This window comes from Gymnogyps californianus, chromosome 20, assembly GCF_018139145.2.
Source record: "Gymnogyps californianus isolate 813 chromosome 20, ASM1813914v2, whole genome shotgun sequence".
In the NCBI taxonomy this organism is placed as follows: domain Eukaryota; kingdom Metazoa; phylum Chordata; class Aves; order Accipitriformes; family Cathartidae; genus Gymnogyps; species Gymnogyps californianus.
Genome location: NC_059490.1, coordinates 8,681,240 through 8,701,789, shown reverse-complemented (window position 1 = coordinate 8,701,789; position 20,550 = coordinate 8,681,240). Strand labels below are relative to the sequence as shown.

Sequence of the window (20,550 nt, the reverse complement as noted above, 5' to 3'; positions counted from 1 at the left end):
TTTAATTTGTGTGCACGACGATGGAGAGCCCAATTAAAAGGGAGAGGAAGCTCGGTGCAGCGCCATGGCGGGCAGCTGGAAGGCAGGCACTCAAACCGTCCTCCCGAATCACTTTTATTCGTTTAAGGGCGACACTGGCAAGCGGCAGCGCCAGTTTCAGGGGCGCAGCCTACGCGTGACATTTTTCACTTGATCGGTACACGATTCAAAAGCGTCATTGAACTTGAACCGAAAAGCTCGAACAACAAGATCACAGCGAGGAATTTCTCCTGTTTAAACTCAGAATATTCACTACAAGTGCTGACGTGCCTCGGCGACTGCCAACGCTGCTGCTTTTGCCTGCTTTTCTCTGTGAAGCTTATTTAAGGTTTTCACCAAGAAAGATTACAGACCAGGCAGTGCGCCTGACACGGACAATGTTGGTAATTACTCCCTGTATTCCCAGCTCTTGTTCCACTAGCAAAAGTAGAGTGACTTCATTCCAACAGAATAAACCCTGAACTGTTCCTTCTAAAGGCAATTTCTCATCAAAAGCGAATTGCAAAACCATGATATACTCGATTCAAGCTGCCTCCTGGCACCTCAGCAGACAGCGCAGCGCTGCTACACGCCCTGAAGCACGGCCCCGGCTCCGGCCCGGAATGTGGAAGTCTCCTTGGTAAGGGATGGAAACCACCCCATCAATAACGTGACCCCAGTGAGAAACGCACCACGGGCTTCTCAAGCGAACGTTTCACCTCGAAAGCTGGGGAAACATCTTGGAATGAAAATAGGGTTTGTTCCAGACTAGAATATTCACGTGCCTTAGCAAGGTAATTTCTCTGTTCCCAATAAACAGGCATGCACTACGATAGCTGAACTGCTCAAGTTCTCCGTGCACAGCCCTTCCCTTCAGCCTGACACTTCGCGACCCGCGTACCTGCAATACTCACAGCCACAGCCACCTGAAAATCTCTTCTCTAAGCTGCAAATCCAGGACGGCTAAAGCCAATTAGTTAGAGAATTAGATACCGTAATGAACCTAGCAACCTCTTTTTCAAGTATAACACCACCACAGAAATGTGAGGTTTTCCTCTTAACTGGGGACCCCTGTTTTCGATGCTACGTGCTCAACCTGCTCCTTACTGCACAACCTAATTTTTTTGAAGGAGAACATGCTATTTGCTTGAAAGGAGAGAGTAGCAGTAACAGACACAAGCTTAAATTAAAAAAACAAACAAACAAAAAAACCACCAGCATGGGACATTACGGCACCCTCTTACTGGAAGGGGTAATTCAACACGTTATAGAGGATTGGCACGTTGCTCAGATGAAAACCAAGGCACAAACGAGCAGTCCCGTCCTTTTCTCCGCTAAGCAGAAGCCTTCTTCATTTTCTGCTCAGCAAACCATTTGTCACTGTTGTCTGCTGCCATGGCCTGCACAAAGAAAAGCGTTACCACGTTCAGGACAGCAGCTGAGTCGCCAGGCGCCCGGCTGCTCACGCTCACCAGGCTGTCCCACAAACCCAGGCTGATCACAAGGACACTTTCTAATTTGGGGGAAAGCTATTCTGTTGGATAAATTATTTTTTACGTACAAGTAAGGAAAACGGACACTGAAAACTAATGTTCTCTGCTGCAGCAAATACACAGATGATCTGATAATACAAGGGCAAAACAGGATAGTTTAAACACAGCCTTCCCACAGAGCTCGTGCTCCATACCAGAGCCCCTCTGCCTCGGGAAGATGTCCGGCTGCGCCGACGCTACTGCAGCTCAAAAATCATTTTCTGTAGTAACTTACACTAAAGCGTTGTAGACGTGTCCAGCAAGGCACACCACCACCCAGCTGCCCCGAGAGCGAGGCTGGAAAACTCTAGCCGGGACACTAAGTGAACTTTAAAAACTGATTTGTTTTCCTTAGCAAGACTGTACAATTTGCTTCTCAGAAAAACTCCACACGGAATGAAAATTAGATTCTACAGGTATCTGTGATCAGGAAGAAAACGAATGTGCAGACAGCATTACTTACATCGTCTAACAGTTTGTCACCGTTAGGGTCCACCTTGGACAGATCTCTAAATGCTTCATCTCCCACAAAACAGATTTCATGGCCATCCTAAACCAAGTTTAAGAGCAGATAAGTTAGACAAATGGCAGAGAGAAATTTAAATCTAATTTAATCACTACTTTCAATATTACTCACAGGATCAGCCAAAATAATCACTTGCACTGTGGCTTTGCCAGGTGTGTCCAAGCTAACCAGAGGCGTTAAAATTTTCTGATTCTCCTTTTTCATCAGTGCTTCAATGTTTGGCAACTTAAACAGAAAACAAACAAAAATCAACCCTAGTCAGATGAAGATCAGATGCACTCAGGTTGTTCTCATTTACAGTTCCCCATTACCCACAACTCCATTGCATTCCCACTGTGAGAAATATAAACGACGTATCTGCTCAGTATTATTTTGTTCACATCTGAGATATTTTGCTAATACTAGAAATTAACTTCCCACTAGTCAGCTCTGGGTAATGAAAGGGGTAAAGGAAATGTGATCATTACCTCCTCCTTCGCACAGGAGAAGGCAATCCGCCCAAACGCTGTCCCGTGATCCACCGCTCCGCCAACAGTCTTCAACTCCAGCTTACACTGAAAGAGGAAAAAAGAAAGCCTGACTTGCAAGGACGCTGTTCTCAGTGCTACCTTCGCTCCACCTTCTCACTGATGCAGATGATTTCAAAATCACCCATAGACATATTTCCCAACAAGCCAGAATTACCAGAGCAAACCACAGTTGTTGGTTTTTTTTTTAAATGCAGTTAAGTGTACGCAAGCTTTAATTAAAATGCACAGAATTAAGTGCACAGTTGCTTTAATTAAGAGCTTTTTTTCCCTTTAAGATTTTGTTCTCACGAAGTGAGAGGTTTCTATGATGAGATGCAACTCTTAAAGATGAGAACTGGAAAGTTTTCTAAGTACTAACCTGGTTATCTGCATAGCCTAGCAAAGCCCTTTGTTTTTCCTCATCCTTCTCATATATTTTCATCCCGAGCAAATCAGACCAGTAGTTAACAGACTTCTGCAGATCGGAGACACCCAAGGTTACCTTTAGCACAGGATCTTGAAGATTGCAATAATATGAAATTAGTTACAAATATACTGTAGTTTTAAACACACAGTTTTACATTCTTGAGAAGAAAGAAAGAAATAACAAAAACACGCTGTTTCATAAAATGCCATCGAGACAAACACACAGCCCATTCTAATATCCTGCTCATAAATCTCTCTTGAACACCAGTAAGAGCGAGTGCGCATGTTTCACCTTGCTTGAGCTGTTCCTTGTCTTCCAAGTAGAACTTGTATCCTCCTGGGGCTTCAGCTTCAAAAATACCACTTGTGATTCTTTGAGGGGCCACCCCATCTTCTTAGCATTGCTCACAGCCTGGCTGGACACAAGCGTTATGCCCTAGTGAGAAGAGAACAGACACAGGCAAAATTCACAGGGTGGATGGTCTGTAAGTCCTACCTTTCAATAGTCTGCCTCTACAAACGAGCAGAAACAGATGAGATTACTTTTTATAACAGATGGACCATATGATCTCCTGAGAACCAGGTATCTTGCTCCTATAAAATAAACTTAGTCTTACTGCGCGTCCCACATACATTTGGAATGCGTTAATCTACCCTTCTTTCACACCAAAGGGAAATGAAAAGCAAAAGGAATTTAAAACCCTGATTCAACGCATTGTACAGAAGCGGAAAACCGAGTTCCTAACTGTTCTGTCAGGTTAGGCAGACATCTGTGGCTCTAAGCGGCTGTTCCCTGACACCCCGCAAACTGCGGGAAGACTACTAGCTCAGGGGAAACAACGAGCAAACACATTACGTGTAGTCATAGATGAAACATGAGATCTTCATTGGCTGTCAGCTAGTAAATAACAAAGAAATAAGTAATAACAAATAAGAGTGTTTTCCTACAGCAAGATCCTTCTTAGCTAACCATTCCATGTTAGATCTGCCAGCAAATACCAGCTCTCCTACACACACAGCAACTGAGTTGGAAGGTGCTCAAGGAAGCGTTTCCTGGATCCTAAGCGAGCACAAAGTTGCTCTAGTTTCTGCTCTTCCACAAACTTAGTGAAGGCAAAACTAGTACAACCTATATGCTGAACAGACTCCTAATCATAAAAATAAAAAAGCTTATCTGAAGAAGAAAGATTTTCCTGCTAAGTGTGGTACTTACCAGAAAGTCATTGCCCAGGCGATATTCTCCAATACCATAATTGTAAGTCAATTCTGCAACAAAGTGATTGTCTTCTGGCCCGTAGCCCACCATCGTTTTGCTCCATTTTCCATCATAAGGGCTGGAACATCCATATTTAATTGTCATGAGTATTAGAAATAAACATCAAGAACTGCAAGTATTAGTGTTTCAAAGAAGAACTGTATTTCTAGAGTGAAGAAATGGCACAGATAATCCAGTAACCTCCAACCAAGAGCTGATACCTGTGAAGAATTCTCATTGCAGCTCACAGCAGACAGGCATCTGCCTGGCCATAGTTTTGATCTCGGGCTGCCACCCATGACCACGCGACAAAAAACAATTCTACCTCCTTCTTAACCGCTCACATTTTAAGAGCACAAGCTGCTCATTAGCTGGAATTATATGAGCACTTCCTTATTGTGAAGTAGGAAAAGTAAGCAGTTAGGCACCAGACTGTAAGATTTCTTTCATTCGTGAAGAAAGACAAAAGCCTTTGGGGCTACCAGGAGGGATTTTTAACTCTAGACCCTAGATAGCCTCATGCCTGTAAAAAACACGATGTAATTGAATGTAATTCCAGGAAGGTTGAGAAATAGTTTTACAAAGTTCAGTATCAGTCTATAGGTGTAATACAGCAACACTTATGTTTCAGTGTACATCACACCTACATAAAAATGGGAACTGTTGATTCCAAGGGAAGTACTTAAAAAAAAAACCAAACCAACCCCTATTTTACCTATAAAATAACGACACATGGCTGGTCATGACTGGCAGGTGTTTTATAAGAAATAACGGCCTGGGGAGGGCCCGCAGGCACTACTCACCCGTTGCAGCTGGCTTTGCAGCCCTCCTCGAACTCCTCGTGCCTCAACACCTTACGAAGCAGGCGAGAAAGAGGTCAGCCCGGAGAAGACGCGTTCCCGTTTCGCCTCAGCACCCGTCACCAGGCTCAACGCGGCGCTGGCGGGCAGGGGGCGAGGGCCGGGGGAGGCGGCGGCGGCGCCCCGCACCCCTCGCGGCTGCCGGGGACCGCGCCCGTCGGGGCGGGGAGCGGCCTAGCGGGCACCGGCGGGCGGAGAAGCCCCTGTCCCCCCGCAGCGCCGGGCCGGGCCGGGCGAGCCCCGGGGCCTCCGCGGCTGAGGTGGACGACAACACCCGCTCCCGCCCTCCCCTCAGGGCCCGCCGCGCGCGTCCCGCCCCCCCCGCCCCGCCGCTCACGCTCATGCCCAGCAGCTCGCGGTAGAAGCGCGCGCTCCGGCCGCGGTCGCCCACTTTGAAGACGAAGTGCAGCGCCCGCCGAGCCGCCATGGCGGAGTGACGACGTCACCGTGGCGCGCCCGTCGCGCGGCGGTTGACAGCGCAAGATGGCGGCGCTGGGGAGGGTAGCGCCGGGCTTGGGCCGCTCGTTGCTGCGGCCCGGTGGGCCGAGAGAGGCGGTGGGGCGGCGCGGGGTGCGGGCGCTGCGGCGGAGCCCTGTGCGGGTGCTGCCGCCGCAGAAGGAGCGGGGCGCGGCGGCCGAGGCGCAGCAGAGCCCCCGGGAGCCGCCGCCGCCGCCAGCGGTGGAGCGGAGCTCGGCCGGGCCGGGGCTGTGGTACGAGAAGGCGGCGCCCGGTGACAGGAGGCTGGGGTGAGGCGCGGCCCGCGGGCATCACCGCTGCGGGAGGGAGCTGGGCCCTACCGCCGCCGCGGGGCGGGCGGGCCCGGCCGTGCTCGGGGCGCGCTGTGGGGGCTGCCCCGCTCTGAGCCCCCCGTGGAACCGCCCCGGAGGTGCCCGGTGCCACATCTGCAGGATTTGAGGCAAATTCCGACAGTTGGGGGTTCTGGGTAGAGGTTGACAGAGCGATGCCAGTAACAGCCGGTCTAAAGATACCTGGGGGACTTCCGAGTGAAGTTCTCAGTGGCTGGCAAACGTCAGACCGAAGGTGGTGTTAGCGTCACAGCCGTTTTCTCTGATTTAACTTCTCCGCAGAAAAGTGGTGACTATCGCCAAGTCGAAGAAGTTTCGGGATCATCACGGGAAGGTTCTGCTGGAGGGTCACAGGCTGATCAAGGACGCCCTGGAGGCAGGAGCTGTGCTGCAGACTCTCTTCTTCAGCAGTGTGGGGCACCTGAAGGAGCTGCCTGAGGCAGAGCTAAAAAGAGCCAACTTAGTTAAGGTGAAATTTGAAGACATTAAGAGCTGGTCTGACCTCGTAACTCCTCAGGGGCTTATAGGTAAGTTGCCTTAGAAACAGTCACAACACTGCTCAAAGGGAAACTTATTTCACACTTAGTAAGCCAATAATGACTCTTTCTTCATAACCTTCCCCTAGACATTCTGGCAGTGTGTCAAGAGTGCCATAATTTGAGAGAATTCCCTTTTATACGGCCTGCTGTGGTAACTGTGAAAGTGGCTCCTAGAGTGCACTGAAGGTGATAATGCTCATTTTTAATAGCACCTTGCTCCAGCTCTGCTGGGAAATAGTTCTCCTTGTTAAGTGACAAACTCTTCTCGCACTTCTCTTAAGCAGGGCTTTTCCTCATGCTTTCTCAGCACCTCTTTAGTGAAATTTGGGCCAACTAGTGAGAGACAGCCCTCTCCTTTGGGTGTGTTCGTCAGAAGCCTAACACACAGACACAGAAGTGCTTTGTCTCCTCAGGGATCTTTTCCAAGCCCGACCATGCCAAGATGTCTTATCCTGCCGCTCAGCTAACCAGCTCCTTGCCATTGCTCCTCATCTGCGACAATATCCGAGATCCAGGAAACCTGGGGACTATTCTGAGATCTGCAGCAGGCGCGGGCTGTGAGAAAGTGCTGCTCACCAAAGGTAAGAGCCTTTCCCCTGGGGGAAAAAAGTTTAGTTTGAGTAATTTGGGGTTAAGGCAGGGAATAAGAGGTGCTTGAAGATGTTGTTCCCAAGAGTTTGTAAGCAGTGCCCGGCACAGACATAATTTGCTGTAGGCAGCAGCTACTGAATCTTGTCTCTTTTGGAGCTGCTGCACTGTTTTCCTCCCTTCCGTCTCAGGCTGTGTGGATCCGTGGGAGCCAAAGGTGCTCCGTGCAGGCATGGGGGCTCACTTCCGTCTGCCCATCGTCACCAACCTGGACTGGGAATCTGTTCCCAGCAACCTTCCCGCCGGCATCCAGGTCTGCGTGGCCGACAACAAAGACCCAGGCGCTCAGGCTGAGACCGCTTCTGTGCCAAGAGGAGCCGGCAGCGCTGGCTCCGCTCCTGGCAACCCGAAGGCTCCTGTGAAATCCAAACCCAAGGCTGCTCCTGAGCGCGAGGATGAGGAGGGAGCGGCGGGTGTCTGCGTCCCAGAGCTGGCCATGCAGTATTACTACGAGAACTGGACACGGACTCCAGTGGCAGTGGTGATCGGCGGAGAGACCCACGGTCTGAGTCCAGACGCGCTTCGCCTCGCAGCCAGCACGGGGGGAAGAGTCTGGTCATTCCCGTGGTGCCAGGCGTGGACAGCTTGAACTCCGCTATCGCTGCTGGCATTGTGCTGTTTGAGGGGAAGAGACAGTTGCTGCGGAGGCACAAGCAGGAGGACGAAAGGCAGAAGTTCCCTGTAGTGGGCTAAACTGCTGAGGTTTGGGTACTGAAGAAGCATCTCTTCCTTTTGGCACGCTGTAGAGTTAATAAAAGAGCAGCTCGGGCTGTTTGGTTTGCAGTAAATGAGTATTAAACAGCTCTGGCAGTGTTGGAGCTGTGCCTGGATGAGCGCATGACTCCCGGGTGAGCCTGCGGGCGCTCCGGCCGCACGGTGATGCTAGTGAGAAGGGAAAGGCCGGCAGCCAGCTCCCCCGCTGCCCGGCTTTTCTCTCTCTCTCACCCAGCAGATCTGGGGAGGCCTCGGATCCCTCGCTGCGGGGTCAGGGCGCAGCTGCCGCGGCAGCGTTTGGGCCAGCCTGGCCAGGATGCCGCTGACAGCGTGTGTCCTTCCTCTCGCAGCCCCAGGCTGCGCAGCCTGGCTGCTGCTAGTGGGTTTTGGGGTCAGAAAGGCCAAATAGCGGCCACCTGAATGGGTCCTGCCTGCGCTTACCCAAACCCCGTGCTCTGACAAGCGATGAGAGCAGCACACCAACCCTGGTGTGGGTGCCAGCCGCACACCAGGCTGGCCCAGGGGCTGGTTGTCTGAGCTCCGGCACTCGCAACCGTGCCGCTTGCCGGGAAGTGGTGGGATCTGTACCCGCGCAGCCCCCTGGGCACGGCTTGCTCTGGCAGCTGGGCCTTGGCGTGGATGAATTATGAATGATGGAGGGGAAGGGTGGAAAAGGAGCTGCGGGCACTGCTGCTCACTATGGCCATGCCTCAGAGGGGAATGGGCACTGGGGCACCAGGGAAGGAGACCCTGGGGCCTGTCCATGCCTCCCCAAGGGCAACAACTCTCCTTGCAGCAACCCACCTCCGTGGATGTGGGATATGCCACGCAGCCCTGGTCACGGTGGAGGCTCCTGCCCAGGCTGCACAACGCGTTCTGTGTCGCTGGCAGCTGTGTGTTGATGGACGGCTCCTGCGACAGCGCTGGCAGCCACCCGGCTTGCTGCGCATTTAAAAATGCCTCCTCTACACCGGCTGCGAGTCGCACAACCAGCTACTTGCCGCCAGCCCACTCTGCTGGCTCCGGTTTCCCGTTACCACATTGAAATCATTTATATCATCTGCTCGAGAAATACCCAGAGACAGATATTCAGCCTCTTCTGTGTCCAAGCCCTCATATCCCAGCAGCGTACAGCGCTGCCCAGGCTGGGTGTGCGGCGTGCTGTCAGACAGCGGCGTTACCTCAAGCCTAAAACTGCTCCCGCCGAGCAATTCTACCTCCAGAGCCCAGTTCCAGCTCTGGTTTCATCAAATCAACCCCAAATGACCCAATTCTCAGGCAGAAAATTGCTGCTTTGCTCCAGTGCCTACAGAGCAGCTACCAGAGTGGCTGTGGCAGTGCTGAGCTCACGGCCTTGCTGGGAGCCTGAACCACAACATCTGGAGGGGAATATGGGTTCTCCCTCTCTAAAAAAATCAGCTGCTGCTGCGTGACTGAATGCTAGAGACCCTGCGGTCTTTCAAACCACAAACTCATCGCAATTGCCCCCAAACCAGCAGACACTCACTGAGCACAGGCAGCGTGTGTGCTAGGTGGCAGTGGGGGCTGGAGGAAACGCTGCTGCTCAGCCTCTTCCACCAGCTCGGAACCCTTAACCCTGCAGTGGAGGGTAACTCACTGAAAAGGGCATTTCATCAAAAAATCTCCAGTAAAGGGGATACAAGTTAATTTAGGGTAGGTTGCTCGCAACCCAACGCCCAGGGAGGCGCAGCAAGCCGCAGCTCCCAACGCTGCTGTGCTGCTGCCGTGGTGCTCTGGCCAGCTCCTGCCCCTGGCCCAGCCACACGCAGCCCCCTCCAGCCGCTCCTGCCCTCCCCGGCTCGGGGACCGGCAAGCCGGGCAGCACTGCTGCTCCTCCAACAGCTCACCAGTCAGTTAAATCACTGCCGAACACAAGAACCTCTGAAACATACGGTTCCGGCCTTGCCGAGCTGATGGATCTTCCCAGCTCCTGCCAGGGTGGGTTGCTGCCGCAGCGATAAAAGAGGGGAGAGGCCGTAATCCTGCCGTCACTGACTAATGAGCTGAAAGGGAAAAGCCATGGCTTGTACAACACCCACTATTCAGCACACACCACGCACGCCTCTGGGACACTGCCCTCCTGGGGACACTGGGGGAAACCATCACAGCCGCTGCTGTGTGTCCGGCAAGAGCCAGGGGGGACCCTCGGCTGGGGGGGGGGGGGTCTGCAAGCAGAGCTTGGGGGGCAGCGAGGCCGCGTTCTCCCCTCCATGGTGTCTCCAAACAGCTCACGGCAGCCACCATCCCCAGGGCTTTTGTGCAGCGAATGCCAACCTGCCACGCAGGGTACGGGTGACCAGGGCACGCTGGGCTCCAGGGCGCAGGACCAGCCTGGGACAGTCCAGGCTCAGCGAGGCGCAGGCGGGGAGCACCCCTCCAGCTGCCAAACAGCTCCTTCCTGCCTGGGGCAGAGGAGCTGCGCCAGGCACCAACCCACCCTGGCCCCAGGATGAGCCAGGCACAGGCGGGGGCTGCGCTAGCCCAGGGGGGAACACGCTAGCCCAGGGGGGAATGTGCGATCCCGGCTTAGCCGCCACAGCGCTGGGAGCTGCCGGCACCAACACCTACCCCATGGGGTCTGGCTGGGGGGGCTCCTCCTCCCGCGCAGGCTCCCTCTCCCCGACGGCAGGACGCGGCAATCGGCACCTCCGGGGACGAGGTTATTATAACGGTTTTATTACAAAGTTCCAATCACCATGTACAGTTTTTACAATGTCACTTTTCGGGGGCTCGGCTGTGCTGCTTGGGTTAGGGAGGGATTTTTTTTGTTGGGTTTTTTTTTGGTTATTTTTTAAAGAACAGCACCATTAACGTTGAGTTTGGGACACACCTACGAAAAACAGCTCAATCAACTAACATAGAGGGGAGAGGACAATTCATGTCAGAGAGAGGGGCGAAGAGGGGATGGGGAGAGCACAAGGGAGAGACGAGAGAGGTGAGGGCAGCCCGGTGGTGGTCCTCCTCCTGGCTCAGAGAGGGAGGGAGGGAATACCCACCCGTCGCAGGCGGGTGACCCCCCCGACATGCACAACCAGCGCCACCTAAGGCTGTCGGTGCTTGGGGTGGGAGGTGGGAAACCCACCCAGAAAGATCTCACCCCCAGGAGGAAGGGCTCGGCTGCGCCGTGGTCTTTCAGAGGTTGTCAGCAGTTAAGACTTTGTCTCGGCCTCGCCAGGGCACCGGTACATGGGTGGGAAAGGAGGATGGGCTAGGGGCAAAGGGGACAGTTTCCTTATTGCTTCCTTAAAGTCATTTAGTCAGCAGGGGTGGTAGGAAAGGAAAGAAGGGGGAGAAGGAGAAGAAAAGAGCCCCAAGAACCCCATCCACTGCCTGATGCATACGTTGGGAAGAACACCATGCAAAAAGATTTGCCTGCTAGCTAGTGCCGTGTATAAAATAACAATACGGTAACAGTTCTGGCCTGGTTATTAGAGAATATATCACCATGAAGCACAAGCGAAGTCTCCAAACGCCAATGACTCCCTGCTGAAAGTGCATCTCAAGGAGTTTGCTTAGGAGAAGGATTCACTGCGTAAAACAAGGCACCACAAGGAGGCTGGATACTGGGTCAGGCGTGAGGACACGCTGGAGAATCCACGAGCGGCGGAAGAGAGACCTAGTTTTAAATAACGTCTGTTGGTGCAGAAGCCCCCTTAGATGGGCTCAGGTTTTAGCTTGTCTGCTAGAAAGTCGCTGACAAAGGCTTCCACGATCTCGGGCGTGATCTCCTCCACATCCATCACGTACTTGGCCCGGGCCGACATGTCCAGGATGGTGAGCAGGGGCGCAGCCTCGGGCAGGTTGGTGTAGTCCCGCAGGGAGTCGGTCATGTCGTCCTGGAGGCCAAAATGAGAGGGAGAAAGGAGCCATCAGCAGAGCCAAGACAACCAGGAGCAGTTTGCCGCTTCTACACCATGGTCCAGCCCACAAATAACCTCCCGAGCACTTAGGCCTTGCACCAGCATTGCAGGACCACGAGCGCAGCAGGCAGCACCCGCCTTGCTGCCTGTTCTGCCTGTGGTTTGTGTCAAAACCAAACCGGGCTGATTTATCCCAGGCTGGGATGGGACCACGCGCTCCTCCAACCCCTTCTGCACGGGGCACAGCTCCCAGCACCCCCAGACTGACCCACCACCCCAGGCCACCCCGGAGCCTCTGGGGCAGGAGCGATTTCAGCATCTGCAGCTCAGGAGCTGGGGGCAAGCACTGAACGTGGGGGCTCGCCAGCCCTCTGCCAGCACAGCCACGGCCTCGCCGCTCACCAGGGGTAGATGCCGAAGGGACGCGGGTGCATGCCCGGAGCAAACCAGAAAACAGGAACGGGATGAAGACTTGTGCTTTGAACCAACACCAAGACCCCACCAGTAGGTCCAAGCATCTGAGGGCACGCACAAAAGCCGCAGGGCTCCCTAGCAGCGGGCTGCTCGCAGGGGGAGCAGGCTGCCCTCCCTTCGGCAAGGCACAGCACAGCTCTCGGCAAAGGGAAGAATTTGTCTCTGCCAAGGCTGTGCAATACAAAAGCCGGCGCTGGGGCGATTCATCTCCCGCTCCCAGCTGAGCCCACGACGTGCGGCAGCCGAAACGGGGCGTTCCTCCGAGCCCCTTTCCAAGGGCAGCACTAGAAATCGATCGTTCTGGTTCGCGGCTGGTGGCTCTGCAGCGCGTGGCGGCGGCCGGCGGAGTAACTCCTGTCGCGCCTCCCCTTCCATTGCAGGGGTTTCTGGCGCAGCCGGACCACGTGGCGGGGAAGGGCGAGCGGGGCTGGGCCCGCTGCCGCGGGGTTGGGGTGCTCGGCTGCCCCCCACCCTTCCCGCCTCCCAGCCCAGGTGTCGGGATGCCTCGTCCTTTATCTGATCGCCGCAAAGGGGCCAAAGAACGTTTTTAATCAATGCAAAACCGGCCCAGATGGCGCTGGGAATGGGAATGGGAGGTGCCTGCTCTGGCCGTGGCCGGGCTGCTTTGTGCATGGGGGCCGGCAGAGACCCGGGGCCAGCGCTCCCAGCTATTGAGGTGACGGATGAATGGGACGTGCCGGACGCTCCCCATTCTTCGGCCCGGCCGCCGCAGGAACGTCGGGAGCTGGATGAATAGCAGCAATGTTTCAGCTACAGCCGGCGAGCGGGAGGAAAACGCTTCGTAGGCTCTGGGGGAGGGGGGCAGGTCCTGGACCCTCCCAAAATAGCCTTACCAACAAGGGGCTTATTCAGGGGCTGAGCTGGGATGCTCGGAGACCCGTTATGGCGGTGGGAGCAGGAGCGCCTGCCTGGAGGGGGCTAACTGGGCTGCGGGAGGTGGCGGCGGGGGCTTGTCGGGCAGGGGGGGCCAGGGTGCAGTGGTGGGGACCCTTTTGTGCGCAGGGCAGCTCCGGAGGGCCCCGCTCACGGCACACTGCGGCTGTGTGACGTGAGCGTGGAGGGACGGAGCAGGCGCATGGCCACGCAGCAGCTGCCACCTGCCCAGGCCCCGAGCAGCGCGGCGGGAGGGGAACTACAGGCCTGGTGGTGGGGGGGCCGGGAGCTTTTTTGACCCTTACACAAAACCTTCCTCGTTTGCAAGCCTGCAGCAGGGCAAAGTGCCTGCGCGGGGGAAAGGGAGGCCAGAAGCCCCATTTTCCCATTTCCCCCAGCAGATTCCTGGCTCCGAGCACCGCAGTCTACACATGCCCAAAATACCATCCCAGCCACCAACAGCATGGCCAGCTCAGGAAACAGCCCTCGTTTCACAGGGGGACAGGCGAGCACTGCGATGACATGCCCAGCTGAGCCCCAGGGCAGGACAGAGCAGAGCTGGGATGCTCGTGCTGCGGCCGGCAGTGGGAGCGCAGCCCCGTGCCGCCCTGCTGCTCCCCGAGTAGCCCCTGCCCGCTCCCAGGGGCAGTTTTGTCCAGCATCACCCGCACGGCACAGAGACAGGCCCAGCCCGCAGGATCGGGGCTGCCTCCCGCAGGCACCCCTTCGGGAAGGGGCTGGAACACCCGCCCCTGCCCTCCTCCCGGGGTGGGAAGGAAGGCAGCAGCACCTCAGCAAGGAGGGCAGCACCGGCTGGGCAGGGCTGCAACCCAAACCCTGGCTCCTCGCCCCCTGCCCAGCCGGCTTTCCTTCCCGTGCAGCCTCAGGGTTTGAGGGGGCAGTGGGCGGCGCAGCGTGGGGCTGGCAGCTCCCGCTCCCTCCCACCTCCCCCAGCCCCGCTCTGCCCGTCCCCAGCAGCTCCCTTGCCCGCTTTTCCACCTCTGAGCAAACGCAGCTGGGACCCCTTCCCCAGAAGTAATATCCAGCAACGAGAGCAGGGGACTGAGCCAGGACTCTGGTCTGGTTTTGCTCCATGGTCCCTGACTAGCTGCAGTAGCTCCGTGCCTCAGTTTACCCACCTGAACAATGGCGACGGTGGTACCCAACCCAGTTCAGTCCTCATACGAAGACGCAGCAGGATGCAGCCCTGCACTCTCCTCTCGCTTACCTCTCCCGCCACAAAGAAGAGCAACGGTGCCTCCTCCTCTTTGGCTTTGTACTTGGCAATGATTTTTTCAGCTATGGGCTGAATCAGTTGTTTCGCTGCCTCCGACTCTCCGTCATCCTCTGAATCTGCAGGGCACGGAGGTGGGGAGACAAAACAAAAGAGGCAAGGCAAAAAGGAGGTTAGGATCAAACGGATGCAAACTGGCCGAGTGCTCGCAGCTCTGTCCCACAGCACCACCACGCAGGAAACCGGAGCCCGGATGCGCAGCACGAACTTCAAAGCCGTACGGCTCTGTAGCAATTAGGGAGCAGCTGAAATGCGCTTTTCATGTGAGACAGGGAAACATGTAACAGAAGAGCAGCTCCTGCTCCCCAAATACTTCACTGCTCACTCCCTTGGTGCCGTAGCTGAAGCGCAGGGACAAACAAGCACAAAAAAGCCGCTCTGCAGTTTGAGAAGCGTCGGCATGTTTTGAAGACCAAACGAACGTGCTCATCTGAGGCTGCCTGCCACCCCTGCCCGCCACCCACCATCCCTCCGCCTCGGGACGGCTGCTCGGCAGCTCTTCTGCTCGAGTCTCCGTGGCAGCAGCACTGTGAAGGCAGCTTTGATTTGACAGAGGTAGAGTAGAAAGAGATGGCAACATCAATCAAACGCCAGCCACCACTGAAGTTCAAATACTGAGCTGGAAAAAGGAGAGACTGCGTCCTTGAGCAGCATCGAGATGAAACGATTTCAATTCGGGGACAACTTTTAGTATTTAAAAAAAAAAAAAAAAAAAAAAAAGAAGGCAGAAGAGAGGTCCCTGGTCTCCCGGTCGCTGCAGTTCGTGCAGCTCGTGTGGTCCCTGATGTAACCACCCGACACAACCACTCCAGCCCCCGGCTGGGACAAGCACTGCCCACACCCAAAGCGCTCTCTGCCTTTGCTCCGCACTTCCCTGCCCTCCTCTCTGGCTTCTCCAAGCAAAGCAGGGGATGCCAGAGACGCTGCACGCTGCATTTTGGGGTCTGTCCCACGTGTGTGACAGTGATAAAGACGTAGAGTTGTGGGGTGTCCGCAGGGATTGATTTTTCTACAAACAACCGCTGCTGGCGGCACTCCAGGCAGCCCTGCACACTCTGGCTAACCTAGCCCTAAACTCTCCGGGAGCGGATGTAGATCGGTCGGGATTTATTCACAGCCGGCTCTTGCTAAGCCTGCCTTCCCCTCCGGCTGCCTTCTCCTGGGGGTGCTGCTGCCTGCACAGCGCAGGCACCGGTCTGCTGGGGGGGGTGGGTGTCTCCCAGCAGGACACGGGCCCACCAGGAGCACCCAGCCCCGATGCCTGCCTTGGTGCAGTGCCAGCTTCATCTCAGCCCCGGCACATTGCCGGCACATTTCACCGAGACCAGGCATCCCCTCAAGCGCCGAGCGAGAGCCCCAGCTGCCGGCCGGAGAGCGCTCACCCAACGAGCTGTTTGCAACAAGGTGATAGAAAAACTTTGCTCAGAGCAAGATAAAAATAACTCTTTCCAGAGGCCTGCAGCGCTGGCCCCAATCAATCACGCTTGGCGTGGCCAGCCGGTCCTCCCCGTGCAAGGAGAGTATTTTTGGCTCTGTGCTCACGTCCCCTGCTGGGCTATGCTGAATAAATAATCAGGGTCAAAAGGAAATCTGAAAGGGAAGAAGGGAAAGACTGAGAGCCATGTTATCAGCGCTGCGGAGAAGGGTGTGCTGCTCGCAAAGGGCGTGCAAGGAAGTGGGAGACGAGCCCTGCCCTGGGCCAGGCCCCTCACACAACACCGGCAGGCTCGAGGCCAAGGGGGGCTTCTTCAGCAAACCCCCACCGCAGCTCCACAGAGCGCTCAAGGGACAGCCGCACTCCCCCCGAGAGCCCGGGACCCCTCAGCTCACTCCCCGGGATGCTGTGCGCACCCCTCCGCCACCCCCCTGCCCTGCCGGGGCCGAGCCTGCAGCGCAGCTCATCCCAGCCATGGCCCTCGCCTGATTTAACTGTCTTGTTGCTGGCAGGGAAGCGATGAGGAACGAGCCAGCTGTGATTCGGATGAGCTCTAGGCCTGTTTCCAACTGCAGCAGAGCTTCACGTGTGGGTTAGCAGCGGAAGAGGGACAGGAACTTTGGGGAAAAGCCTGCCCTGTCCTGCAGCCAGCACCCCACAGGGGGAATACCAAGGATCAGCAGAGCACAAAAGAGGCTCCTCTGACTGTCACAGCCCTGCTCAGCCCAGGGATCCAAGCCCCGAGCTGTGGTTTCCAGCACAGAGCTGTAATCCCTCCCAGAGACGCTTCCTCTGCCTCCTCTGGAATGCCATGTGTGCCTGAAGTCCCTGCTCCAGAAAGGTTTTTCCCATCTCCACCACCACCGGCCGTGACAGTGTATTTCTCGTACTCCCCAACACCTAATCAGCATTCCTCTCCACAGCCGCCACTAAAGCATCTTTGATAGCTCCTCTCCACTGCAAATCACTACTCCATCACATCCCTCGGATCGCTGGGCAGGAGCTGCGGGAGACCCACGGGCACGGGCAGGCTCTGGGAAACCCCTGCAAGCTGCAGCAGCTCGTTTCTCTGGTACAGGCAAGGCTCCAGGTCTGTCAGCCCCCTTGAATCCCTCGAGGGGACTCCACGGGGACCCCGCAGCCTCTCCGGACACATGAGCATGTAGCATTGTTCTTTGCGATCGAAAGGGGCTCACATCCCTTCCCACGGACACTGTCACCACCAGAGGCAGGTTCTCAGCCCCGTGGCCAGCTCTAGCCGAGCTGGCAGGTAGCCCAGCCCCCTTCCCAAGCACAGGCTCTGCTTTCAAAGCAGTGATGCTCCATACCTACAAAGAGAACGAGGCAGGGGCCCTCATTCAGCTGCACGGCGTTGGAGTCTGTCAGCTCCAGCACGGGCTTGGGGTGCCAGGGGAACTCGCGGCATTCGATGTCGTTCAGCACTTCCACCCGCCCCTGCCGCGTGATCACGTCTCCCTTGGAGTCCAGGACGATGAGAGTCGGGATGCCTGCGACGGAAGAAAAACAGGGGTGGAGAATCAGCCAAAGTGTGAACCGGCCAGCGACAGGGTGTGGGGAGAAAGGCCTTTTCCTATCGCCTCCGGCTCTGGCAGGAGCCCAACGAGCATGCTGCCTCTCCGCAGCTCGTGCATGGTGTGGGAATCGGGGTCCCTGGATCCTGTTTCCGTCCTAGCAGAGCGCTGTAATTCAGCAGCCAGAGCAGGAAGCTGAGAGACAGGCTCTGGCATTGCCTGCCTTGCTCTGCCCGAGGGCAGGCAGGGGTCACCGCTGTCTGACGCTGATGCTCCTGGATGCAAACCCCACCATACCACGCGGGGACCCTCCTTGCAAGCTCCCTCTTGCAAAGTGCCAGGCAGATGTGCCTCCTGCGCACGACGCAGACCAGCGCTGCGCCACAGGCACCACCGCCCCGGCGCTGAGACATGGCTGCCGCTGGAAAAGCCCAGTCCCCGGTTCGCAGGAACACACGCAAACCTTTTTGCAGGGCGGACTGCAGGCAACAGCAGCCAGGAAGCAGGGTGTGTTCCTTCCCAGAAGGAACACCATATATTTTAAGCAGCCACAAACTCCTCCATGAACCCCCACACCCCTCCAGCACTCGGCGCTCATCACCCAGCCATTTCCAGAGCACAGGGATGCATATGATGGGTCATGAACGTTATTACCTGGTTCGGACATCGTTTCACACCACCCGAGCCTGGCGAGGCACCCGACACTGCCGGTGGAGGAAAGGCCCCTGGACTGAGCGGCAGCTGCACAGCACTAACCACGGTGATTTAGTGCTCAGGGGCACGGATCGCCCCTGGGAATGCCCAATACCCACACCTCTGCAAGTGGAGATGGAGCGGGATCATACTGATCATATGCATTAACGCCAGCAGACTTTGCCACGTGGCTAAATCGTACGCAAACGAACCTGGCACCCACCTCACTCAGCCGCTGCCCTCACAGCCGCGCGGCAGTGGCCACGGTGTGAGGTCCTGCCGCCGAGGCCACCCTCCACACCCAGCTGTCGGTTTCCAAATCCTGCTGGACCAAACCACTCCTTTGGCAGAGCAACCTTGCCCTCGGCCACCACGGGATACCCTCAAGGAGCCCAGCGGACTGCCATGCCGAGAGGCTGGGATGGACGCAGGTCCGGGTCTGTCGGGGAACGGCATGTGGGGAAGAGGAAACTCCCTTGCACGCTGCTGCCGGCTCGTGGATCTCGAGCATGAAACCAGCTTCATTTCCCCAGCTGGGGCCTGGAGCTGCTCGGTACTGAGCACAACACCCCGCTGCCAGCCCTGGCGCAGCGCCAAGCAGGCAGCCTCCTGCCCGCGGGACAGAGGTCCCGGGTTATTTCTTTCTGCAGTTTGGACCTTTGGGAAAGGGAGGAACACATGCATTTTGCTTCATTTGGGGAAAAAAAAAACAAACGAGATAATCAGTTAAATATGTCCCTCTATACGAAGAGGGACAGTACAGATCTGCCACAACACATCCTTCCCGAGACTAACGAAGCTGTGCAGGAACATCCAGGGTCTACTGGATCGTGGCACTGGGCACAATGGGGCTCAGAGGCCATCCCATGGCCCATTCTGGCCCTTGGGACAAAGCAGCATTTTGCCCCGAGCTATGGGGCTGGAAAGCCCCGTCATAAAGGAGAAGCCTTTATAAGGGAGGCGAACACACTTGCAGCAGAGATTTAGCACAAGTCCCCTATTCAAATGTGGCCGGGCTGGCAGTGGGACAGGGTGGACACTAGTTGGTGACCGTCCCATCTGATAAGGCACTGGCGAGGCTTTCCGGCCACAAAACAGTCACGGACGAGAAAACAGGAGCGGCTCATGTTGGTGACTTCATCTGGAAAACACACCATTTCTCTCTCGTCAAGCAGACAAAGAAACATCCCACAAGGAAGAAAGAGAGGAGAGTCTGGGATGAGGCCCCAAGAGACGAGTGAAGTGACCAGTGTTAGTGCCAGGCGCTGCTGTCTGCTGCTCATCACCCAGGCTTCAATCTGCTCGCTATCCACCATCTCCTCCTTCACCCAGCAACACCCCTGTGGTGGGCTGACCCTGGCTGAATGCTGGGTGCCCACCAAAGCCGCTCTATCACTCCCCCTCCTCAGCTGGACAGGGGAGAGAAAATATAACACAAGGCTCATGGGTCGAGATAAGGACAGGGAGATCACTTAGCAATGACCATCACAGGCAAAATAGACTCGACTTGGGGAAAAAAATTAATTTATTACCAGTCAAATCAGAGTAGGATAATGAGAAATAAAACCAGATCTTAAAAACACCTTCCCCCCACCCCTCCTTTCTTCCCAGGCTTAACTTTACTCCCGAATTCTCTACCTCCTCCCCACCAGCGGCGCAGGGGGACGGGGAATGGGGGTTGCGGTCAATCACCACACGTTGTTTCTGCCGCTCCTCACACTCTTCCCCTGCTCCAGCGTGGGGTCCCTCCCACGGGAGACAGTCCTCCATGAACTTCTCCAACGTGAGTCCTTCCCACGGGCTGCGGTTCTTCATGAACTGCTGCAGCGTGGGTCCCATCCACGGGGTGCAGTCCCTCAGGAACAGACTGCTCCAGCATGGGTCCCCCGCGGGGTCACAAGTCCTGCCAGCAAACCTGCTCCAGCCTGGGCTCCTCTATCCACGGGGCTGCAGGTCCTGCCAGGAGCCTGCTCCAGGGTGGGCTTCCCACACGGTCACAGCCTCCTTCGGGCATCCCCCTGCTCCGGCGTGGGGTCCTCCCCGGGCTGCAGGTGGAGCTCTGCTCCACCGTGGACCTCCATGGGCTGCAGGGGACAGCCTGCCTCACCATGGTCTTCACCACGGGCTGCAGGGGAATCTCTGCTCCGGCACCTGGAGCACCTCCTCCCCCTCCTTCTTCACTGACCTGGGTGTCTGCAGAGTTCTTTCTCTCACATATTCTCACTCCCCTCTCTGCTGTTGCGCAGTAACTTCTTCCCCTTCTTAAATCTGTTATCCCAGAGGTGCTACCACCGTTGCTGCTGGGCTTGGCCTTGGCCAGCAGCAGGTCCGACTTGGAGCCGGCTTGCATTGGCTCTATCGGACACAGGGGAAGCTTCTGGCAGTTTCTCACAGAAGCCACCCCTGTAGCCCCCCCTGCTACCAAAACCTTGCCGCACAAACCCAATACAATCCCCCAAACCACAACCGGCAAACCAAGGCAACTCAAATCCTCCTGCCCTCATCCAAAGGTTC

The 20,550-nt window shown here is 56.2% G+C and overlaps 3 protein-coding genes across 3 annotated transcripts in view; 1 reads left to right on the top strand and 2 right to left on the bottom strand.

Moving 5' to 3' along the window:
- Window positions 1-28: 28 nt before the first annotated feature.
- On the bottom strand, window positions 29-5,553 carry GLOD4 (glyoxalase domain containing 4). Its single transcript, XM_050909008.1, is given in 10 exon segments — window positions 29-1,418; window positions 2,014-2,100; window positions 2,188-2,301; window positions 2,544-2,630; window positions 2,965-3,101; window positions 3,304-3,381; window positions 3,384-3,447; window positions 4,225-4,345; window positions 5,070-5,119; window positions 5,464-5,553. Coding segments are annotated over 10 exon segments (894 nt in total). The 3' UTR covers window positions 29-1,352.
- A 56-nt stretch (window positions 5,554-5,609) lies between these two features.
- MRM3 (mitochondrial rRNA methyltransferase 3) lies at window positions 5,610-8,021 on the top strand. The gene is given in 5 exon segments (XM_050909007.1): window positions 5,610-5,872; window positions 6,215-6,459; window positions 6,885-7,052; window positions 7,251-7,667; window positions 7,670-8,021. Coding segments are annotated over 5 exon segments (1,236 nt in total). The 3' UTR covers window positions 7,813-8,021.
- A 2,493-nt stretch (window positions 8,022-10,514) lies between these two features.
- The window catches only part of NXN (nucleoredoxin), a 55,726-nt gene continuing 45,690 nt past the window's right edge, over window positions 10,515-20,550 (bottom strand). Inside the window, exons 6-8 of the mRNA XM_050908901.1 lie at window positions 17,140-17,319; window positions 14,311-14,435; window positions 10,515-11,690 (exon numbers count right to left, since the gene is read on the bottom strand). Of these exons, the coding sequence (XP_050764858.1) occupies window positions 11,508-11,690; window positions 14,311-14,435; window positions 17,140-17,319 (488 nt within the window). The 3' untranslated portion in view covers window positions 10,515-11,507. The remainder of the gene's footprint in view (window positions 11,691-14,310; window positions 14,436-17,139; window positions 17,320-20,550) is intronic.